The sequence below is a fragment of the Penaeus vannamei genome, chromosome 13 (assembly GCF_042767895.1).
Source record: "Penaeus vannamei isolate JL-2024 chromosome 13, ASM4276789v1, whole genome shotgun sequence".
Classification (NCBI taxonomy): Eukaryota; Metazoa; Arthropoda; class Malacostraca; order Decapoda; family Penaeidae; genus Penaeus; species Penaeus vannamei.
The window spans coordinates 7,207,955-7,217,954 of record NC_091561.1 but is presented as its reverse complement, the minus strand read 5'-3'; the positions used below and the strand labels follow the sequence as shown (position 1 = coordinate 7,217,954).

Sequence of the window (10,000 nt, the reverse complement as noted above, 5' to 3'; positions counted from 1 at the left end):
ATCTGTATCTGCCTCTTCGAACATCGTGTCAGCTGTTTCCATATGGAATTCCAAATAGGCCTCTTTGTTCGTGTCGGCAGCAATGGAGTCTTCTGTCCAAGTTACGTCCTGCAAAGTGGAGTCCTCGCCTGCCTCTGTTGATTGCTCAGGAACATTTGATTCGTCTGACTTTATCGTTGACACGTCTGTTCCCATGATCATGTGTGGAGGTCCAAGAATCGTCAGATCCTGTCTGTTCTCATCAATTTCTGGGGAATCGATGATAATGTCTGGAATATTATCCGATCTGGTACCAACCTCGAGATCTAATTTTCTCCTGGCCGTTGTCTTCGGTTTTTGGCTCTCCGTGTGCGCATGCGTCGAGGTCTTGGAGGAATCTCCACCCAATTCCACTGCAGGATCAAGGTCGATGGACGTGCAGTGGATGCCGTCGTCAGATACGTCCAGAGAATCTCCGGGTAGGAGTTTACGGTCCTGAGGTCTCGGCGGGTTGGCCAGAGCATATGGGGTTGAAGCTATGTATATGTCGGTATCTGTGTATGTGGGTCTTTGCGAGTCGACGATAGGCTTGATGGACAACTTCCCTCGAACCTGGAATATCTTCTTCAGACTTTCTCGACGAGCCACCTCATTCTTTTCGGTCTTGCCATCTTGCTTTTTATTGTCGGATTTGTCATCACGAGCGCTAATTTCCCCAAGAATGTAGTCATCCTCTGTGGCGTTCAGCTGGATCTCGTTCCTCCCAGCCCATTTGCCAGACGGTTCATCTAGTTTATCAAGGCGTATCTCCGATTTGCTCTTTGGCATCGACGAAGGGTCCTTCTCTTTCTGCATTTCCATCCATCGGCGAACCCTCCGCTCCGTGTCCTCATTGAAGCTCTGAACCCACTCCTTCGCCTTCTGGGACCCCTTGCTGGCCTTGGCTTCGGCTGCGACAACTTTCTTCTGTTCGAGAGGAGGATCAGCTCCATCGGCTGCGTCGTAGTAGGTGCTCGCGACACACTCTTCGTAGTCGTCGTTAGTTCGGTTGAGGTTCTCTCGGGAGCGCGTGAGAGTTCCTCTGGCGTCGTACCACTGGTCGCTGTAGTCCACGTCCGCGCCCTTCCCCCGGGGCGCCTGGGTCTCTGCCTCCCCTTCGTCGGAGTCGATGTATTCTATGTCATCGTTTGGATCAAGTAAACCCGGGCTCGGAGGAGGCTTCGGGGGGTCGGGGGCTCTCGGGTGATCGTGTACCGTGAGGACGATCGTCGGTTGGTCCTCCCCTTCCTTACCCAAGGGCTCGTGGATCACCCTTCCTTCTCCCTCGCCGTCTGCTGCCTTTCCCTGCCTCGCGTCGTCGTCCCCCTCTGCGCTGAGGAGGGCTGCCTTCACGGCCTCTACGGCTGCTGCATCGTCCTTGCCCTCGACTCTGAAAAATGAAGAACTTTCTTAGATTTGTTGCACAGTGAGACAAGGAAGAAAAGGTGCTAATGCAAAGGAGGACGGGCGAACTGAATGCAGTATTGTGCTGAACAAGACAACAGTGAAATGCACGGCGTCATTTCATAAATAACTCACTAGGTAAATAAATTGATAAATCATTAGCTGTATCTTGTTCAATATTGTTTTACCACGATCTTTGCATCTAAATAAACTTACAGACTAATTAAGAAAGGAACACGAAATAACAAATAATAACTAAAGTCGATACGTCATGCACATTATACATTCTTATCTCTGAAATCAAACATTTGTAAAAGTAGTGTTTTCCGAAGTTACTCCCTAAAACGACGAATTTTACGTTTTCTCTGTTAACAGTAACGTATAGAATATGAATTATTTGATTTTAGGGATGACTAATTTAATCATCGTAAACGTATAGTCAATTAAAAAGAACTTCAATGTTAACAATATATATATATATATATATATATATATATATATATATATATATATATATATATATATATATATATATAATACGAACGTTCTGTAATTTCTAAAATATGGAAATCATATAAAAATCTATCTTGGCATAGAATGATAGACACATACAGGTAGAGTAACATAGACATGATCGATGATTTAATGTCCCTCTACAATGTCAAATGCAGTCTCCTCCTCTCACAGGAGATAAGTAGATGGAAAAAATAGATAGATAGATAGAAAAATAAATCGATAAAGAATAGAGATATATAGATGTATGTATGATATACAGTATATATATATATATATATATATATATATATATATATATATATATATATATATATATATATGTATGTATACAGACACACACACACACACACACACACACACACACACACACACACACACACACACATATATACATATATATATATATATATATATATATATATATATATATATATATATGTGTGTGTGTGTGTGTGTGTGTGTGTGTGTGTGTGTGTGTGTGTGCGTGTGTGTGTGTATACTGTGTACACACACACACACACACACACACACACACACACACACACACACACATATATATATATATATATATATATATATATATATATATATATATATATATATATATATATATATATATATATATATATATATATATGTGTGTGTGTGTGTGTGTGTGTGTGTGTGTGTGTGTGTGTGTGTGTGTGTATGTATATAGATATATCTATCTGTCAATCTATTGGTCTTAGAGTACTTAGAGGAAGAAAAGTAGTCTAAAACATGCTTCCCGCGACCGCTTACGTCAAATTAATAACACGCGGCCGCCTTTGTTGTACAACCGGGCCGGAGGGACAGAATGCGGATGTGCGAGTGTGACAAGCCGAGAGGGAACTGCTTTCGGGCGGAAGTGAGAGGGGCGTCGCCTCTCGTGCCTGGGCCCTCTCCCCCTCTCCCTCCCTCTTCCCCAGTCTCTGTTTCTCTTTCTATACCCTTTACCCGCCCCTTCCTCTCTCCCATTCTTTCGTTCTGTCTGTCTGTCTGTCTGTCTGTCTGTCTGTCTGTCTCTCTCTCTCTCTCTCTCTCCCTCCCCCTCTCCCATTTTTTCGTTCTTTCTCTCTCTCTCTCTCTCTCTCTCTCTCTCTCTCTCTCTCTCTCTCTCTCTCTCTCTCTCTCTCTCTCTCTCTCTCTCTCCTCCCCCTCTCCCTCCCCCTCTCCCTCTTCGTTCCCCTCCCCCTCTCCCTTCCCCTCCCCCTCCCCCTCCCCCTCTCCCATTCTTTCCTTCTTTCTCTCTCTCTCTCTCCCCCTCCCCCTCCCTCGTGACCTGTTACACGGGGCGGCGCCTCTCCTTTCGCCCTTCCTGCCTCCGCGCTTTCTCTCGCCTCCGTCGCGCTTTTTGCCTCCTGTCTCGGTGCGTTTTTTTAAGGGGAGAAGTAAAGCACATATACTTACGCTCGCGCATATTTACATATATATATATATACATATATACATGTATGCATCTGTGTGTATATATGTATATATATATATATATATATATATATATATATATATATATATATATATATATATATATATATATATACGTATTTATATATATATATATATATATATATATATATATATATATATATATATATATATATATACATATATGTGTGTGTGTATGTGTGTGTGTGTGTGTGTGTGTGTGTATCTATCTATCTATCTATCTATCTATCTATCTATCTATCTATATCTATCTATCTATCTATCTATCTATCTATCTATCTATCTATCTATCTATCTATCTATCTATATATATATATATATATCTATGGAGAGAGTAGCACAAAGGGGCGGGGCAGAGAGGGCGACACTGTTCTCCCGAGCAAGTATAAGAACGGACTCTCGGACGAAAATAAAATCAATTCCTCGGATAATCTGCAAGAATGTCAACTGACTTCCGTTCACCCGGATTCCCGCCGAATCATTACCTTTCCTCAATTCACTCGCACGGCTGGTTTTACATAGAGGTTAGGGCAAGGCTCCCCAACCCTTACTTACCTACTTCACGGGCGAATCGGAAGCTGTATTATGTTTTCTGTTTATTTTATTTCATTTATTTTTTTAACTTCTTATGTTTCTTTTTGTTCTTCTTATTTTTCTTATTTTCGTTCCGCTTTTTTTCTGTCTTTGGGGGAAATATGGTAAATATTTGGAATTTAGGAAGTCAGTTGTATCCAAAAATTAGTGTACGTAAATACTGTATGATTTAAACCTGATCTATTTCCCCAAAATATTGCCTTTTCTATAAAATATATATTATATATGTAATATAGATATAATCAGTGACAATGACATACCTATACCCAGTGCCTACTGAAACAACAACTACAACAACAACAACAATAACAACACGATAAGACAGGCCTAAGGTCAGCACCCTCTCTTACAATAAGGTCAAGACATCAATCCCCCTGAAGTTACTGTATCTATTACACACACACGATTCGATTCCATCCGTGAATCAACAAGCCATTCATACAGGACTCGAGCATCTCTGAGAGGGATTGAGCCCAGGTTTAACGTTTTTCACACCTTAAGCACGACCTATTTGTCACGCCCAGTGCTAAAGAGCAGACATGGTTGGCGAATAAAGGGGGTTCATATACGGTTATCTTTAAATCAGGTTATCAGTTTTATTGTGATGACTATAACGTTTAAGGAATAATTTTGCGAGATGAAGCATTAGTTTTGGTATAGTTATCTTGTTCGTACTGTATGTATCTATCACAGGAGGTTTACAAAGCGATTTATGTTAGAATATCGCACTTTCCTAAATATCTTGCGCTTATTAAACCTTGATATCGCTTTCTTTGTTTCACATCATCACACTAGATTTGATAAAGTTAATACGCTAAATTTGATATTTCTAATACACTAATTTTGACATTTCTACCACGCTACATTTGGCCCAAGAAGCTGAGATTTAAAACACTCATCCTATCAGATATAATGCACATATTGCATTACTTCTATCATACTTTTGACATCCTCATATATCTGACATACTTATTACTATACTTCTTAAACTCTTATAATATAGCTATACCTATAACACTTATACTTGACATCTAACATGCTTATGCTTTTAAGATTTTTATAACATATACTTATACTTTTTGCACACATAACATACTTATAACATGCTTTTACATATGCTTCTTATACATTTATAACATACTTATAGTTCTGACACACGTTTTATTTAATCATATCCCTGACATGCATGATATTACGATTACTCAATACGATTATCTCATTCTCTCCTCCCCCCCCCCCCCAAAAAAAAAACACTCGATACACTTAAAATAACCTTAAAACACCCAAACACCTACTGAAACACGACTAAGAAAGCATAAACGCCTTAATAACACGGAAAAGACCTTACCGCGATTCACGGACACGGCCCAATTCGATTACGGACAACGCCCACAGCGATTTACGGATACGGACAAGACGCAAAGCGGTTCACGAACACGGCCCACGGCGATTTACGGACAAGACCCAAACCGATTCACGAACACGGCCCAATGCGATTCACGAACAAGATCTACAGCAATTCACGGACAACGCCCATAGGAATTCACGCACAAAATTCACAGCGATTCACGGACAAGACCCACATAAATTCACGGACAAAATTCACAGCGGTTCACGGACAAGACTCTCAGCGGTTCACGAACAAGACCCAAGCGATTCACGAACAAGACCCAAACGATTCACGGACACGAGAGTTTCAGGAGGGAAGCGCTAAGAACACAACACAGGAAGACATTTTTTTTCTTTTCTTTTAAAGGGAAAGCACCGAAGACCGATAACCAGGAAGTGAGAAAGACGACAGGTATGCTCGGCCGTGACAGAAGAGGATTAAAAGGGATTTAAAAGGAGATTACATCACAGGGTGAGAGAGGTAGTTGCTGCTCAAGGTGCACACAGGATATCTTCCTTTTTTTTAAGGGGAAGTTGAGAGGGAGGGAAAGGGAGAAAGGATGAGGGGGGATAGGTATGGAGGGAGGGATGGAGAAATGGAGGGAAGGGGGTGGGAGGGATAGAGGAGGATGGGAAAGGGAGAAAGAATGGGGGATATGGGGAAGGAGGGAAGGAGGGAAATGAAAAAAAAAGGATGAGGGGGGAGGAGGGAGGGAGGGAGAAAGGGAGGGAAAGAGAGAAAGGATAGGGGGGATAGGGGGGAGAAAGGGAGGAAAAGAGAGAAAGAATGGAGAGGATACGGGGAAGGAGGGAAGACGTGAGGGAGGGAGGGAGAAATGGAGGGAAGGAGATGGGAGGGATAGGGGGAAAAGGGAAGGAGAAAGGGAGAAAGGATGTGGGAGGGATAGAGGAGGGAGGGAGGGAGGGAAAGGGAGAAAGGATGAGGGGGATAGGGGGAGGCGGGAAGACGTGAGGGAGAAGAGGGAGAAATGGAGGGAAGGAGATGGGAGGGATATGGGGGAAGAAGGGAGGGAGAAAGGATGTGGGAGGGAGGGAAAGGAGAAAAGATGAGGGGAGATAGAGGGAAGGAGGGAGGGAGGGAGGATTTGACGAGGGAAGGAAATGGGAGGGATAGAGGAGCGAGGGAGAAGGGGAGGGAAAGGGAGAAAGGATGAGGGGAGGGAGGGAGAAATGGAGGGAAGGGGATGGGAGGGATAGAGGAGAGAGAGAGGGAGAGCGAGGGATAGATGAGGGAGAGAAGAAGATATGGAAGGAGGGAAGAAGAGAGTAAGTCCCTGAGAGAGGGAGGGAAGAAGAGAGAAAGAGAGAAAGAGAAATAGATACTCGTAGATAGGTAGTTAGGTAGAGAGGTAGATAGATTGATCGAGAGAGAGATAGAGAAAGAGAGAGAGAGAGAGAGAACGAGAGAGAGAGAGAGAGAGAGAGAGAGAGAGAGAGAGAGAGAGAGAGAGAGAGAGAGAGAGAGAGAGAGAGAGAGAGAGAGAGAGAGAGAGAGAGAGAGAGAGAGGATGAGATGAGCGCATCCGGCATGTGCAGCCGGATATTGCACTTTGTTGCAACAATGGGCACTTTCCGAAGTGTGCATTTCTGATTTAGCCTTCATCTGGTTGATACACGCATACTTATAAAACATACTTATAAAACTTATAAAACACGCATACTTATAACTTTTATAAGTTATCTATGCATCTTTTAGTTTATGTAGACTGTGGGTATTTGTTGAACTGTCTAGGTAAAGTATGTCCATGAACAGAAGAATAGATGGGTAAGGAGAGAAACGAAGATAGGTAGGTGTCTTATTTATCTATGAGTATGCGCATGTATGCCCTGATGATGCAGGGAAGCGAAAAGGCCTTATATATATATATATATATATATATATATATATATATATATATATATATATATATATATATATATATATATATATATATATATATATATACATATAGCTGTGTGCGTGTGTGTGTGTGTATGCACACACACACACACACGCGCGCGCGCATATATATATATATATATATATATATATATATATATATATATATATATATATATATATATATATATATATATGTGTGTGTGTGTGTGTGTGTGTGTGTGTGTGTGTGTGTGTGTGTGTGTGTGTGTGTGGGTGTGAGTGTGTGTGTGTATGTATGTGTGTGTATATATATATATATATATATATATATATATATATATATATATATATAGAGAGAGAGAGAGAGAGAGAGAGAGAGAGAGAGAGAGAGAGAGAGAGAGAGAGAGAGAGACAGACGGACAGAGAAAGAAAGAGACAAACAGACAGACAGACACATACATCAAGAGACAGAGACAGACAAACAGAGATTAGAGAGCGAGGGAGAGAATAGGTGTGTGGCGGCCCTCCACCCCCTCCCCCCCCCCTCTCTCTTTCTCTCTCTCTCTCTCACCTCGTTCACACCTTTGTTGATATTCCGCCGAGACGAAAAAGCTAACTGCATTACCTACGTGCTTTTAGCGCCATTCTAACATTCCCCGAATATTCATGAACGGGACCATAATGTTGTTATTCTATTTTGAGGCTTTGGTGAAAAAAAAAATATATGAAAACCGGTAACTTGGTTGTGACATCGGACGCCCCGCGCTGCCAAAGAGGGGGGGGGGAGGGGGGGAAGGGGAGGAGGAGGGGGAAGAGGGGGAGGGCTGGGGTATGGGGATCCCTTTCTGAAATATGTGACGGGAAAGATATGTGTGTTTGTATGTGTCTATGTCTGTCTTTCTTTCTCTCTAGCTTGACCTCTTTTTCTCTGGAGTTCTCTCTCTCTTTCTCTTTATGTCGTTTTCTCTCTCTTTCTCTTTCTCTCTCTCGCTTTCCTTTTGCTCCTCTTTTTTGGTGAATATTTTTTTCATTTTTTCTCATTATAATTCTCTCTCTCTCTTTCTTCCTCCCGCCCTCTCTCCTCTCTCTCTCTCTCTCTCTCTCTCTCTCTCTCTCTTCCGCCCTCTCTCCTCTCTCTCTCTCTTCCTCCCGCCCTCTCTCCTTTCTCTCTCTCTCTTCCTCCCGCCTTCTTTCCTTTTTTTTTTCTCTCTCTCTCTTCCTCCCGCCCTCTCTCCTTTTTCTCTCTCTCTCTCTCTTCCACCCTCTCCTTTCTCTCTAATCACCACTTTCTCTACACGTGCACACAAACATACAATACATACACACAAAAGACCAGGCTATCACTTATCAACGCTCACGACAATCACTCTTGCCTATTAAAGGAGAACCTGTCCTTAGTATCACTGAAGAACCAGATGAGGACCTACACCTGCTTCCTCTTCGATTACCTGGGTGACACTCAACACCTGTCGCATTTCGGAGGCACTAAAACGGCCCTCCCCCCTTTCCACCTCCTACCTCCCAACCTCCCCGTCCCCCTCCTACCCCCCCAACCCCCTTTCCCTCTCCTACCCCCCAACCCCTCCTTCCCCCTCCTACCCCCAACCCCCCTTCCCCCTCCAACCTCCCCCAACCCCCCTTCCCCCTCCCACCCCCTCCTACCCCCCACCCCCTTCCCCCTCCTACCCCCCAACCCTCTTCTTCCCCCTCATACCCCCAACCCCCCTTTCCCTTCCTACCCCCCAACCTCCCTTCCCCCTCCTACCCCCCAACCCCCCTATCCCCCTCCTACCCCCTACCCCCTCCTACTCCTACCCCCCCTTCCCCTCCCACCCCCTCCTACCCCCCCACCCCCTTTCCCCCTCCTACCCCTCCAACCCCCATTAGCGCCTTTCATCTTTGAATATCCGAGCGCGTGGGTCTCATCCCGGGGTTCGAAACGTCATTCGAATCTTAAAAGCTAAGTGCAGTTTAGATAGTTTGATATCTTTTTTTTGTTTGTTTGTTTTTTAACTTTGTTATTATGGGTAATGGTGGTTTCGCTTTTTTGTTGTACTTGTTTGTTATTGTTGTTGTTTGTATGTGTATGTGTGTGTTTATGTTTGTGGATCTGTGTAAATATATGAATATGTTTCACATCGTCTTCAAGGGGTGTGTATATGTGTATGTATGTGAATGTTTGTGTGAGTGTGTGTTTGTATGCGTGTGTGTGTGTGTTTGTTTGTTTGTGTGTGTGTTTGTGTGCGTACGTGCGTGTGTGTGTATGTGTTTGTATGTTGTGTGTGTGTTTGTGTGTGTGTGTGTGTGTGTGTGTTTGTTTGTTTGTTTGTGTGTTTGTGAGTGTGTTTGTGTGCGTACGTGCGTGTGTGTGTGTGTGTGTGTGTGTGTGTGTGTGTGTGTGTGTGTGTGTATGTGTGTGTGTGTGTTTATTTGTGTGTTTGTGTGTGTGTGTGTTTGTGTGTGTGTGTTTGTGTGTGTGTGTGTGTGTGTGTGTGCGTGTGTGTGTGTCTGTACCTGTGTGTGTGTATTTCCATACAGTTTTTGCATTTCGAGAATACATAAAAAGGTCCATGTAGATTTATGTTGCACAGACCTTGCTCATACCCATGACTCCTGCACGATAACCCAATCCTCATGACCAATCAAGAAAACATGATGAACACCTCATACTCATGCGTGGAAATGAAGTGACGCACAATCTGTTCCCTCATGACGTAATCTTGAACTAAA

At 43.2% G+C, this 10,000-nt stretch overlaps 1 protein-coding gene across 3 annotated transcripts in view; it reads right to left on the bottom strand.

The window, feature by feature from the left end:
* Positions 1 to 10,000, bottom strand: part of LOC113822603 (uncharacterized) — a 106,124-nt gene that overhangs the window by 64,822 nt on the left and 31,302 nt on the right. For all 3 annotated transcript variants that reach the window (XM_070128807.1, XM_070128808.1, XM_070128809.1), the window contains exon 3: positions 1 to 1,408. This exon is cut by the window's left edge and continues 1,872 nt beyond it. In XM_070128807.1, the coding sequence (XP_069984908.1) occupies positions 1 to 1,408 (1,408 nt within the window). The remainder of the gene's footprint in view (positions 1,409 to 10,000) is intronic.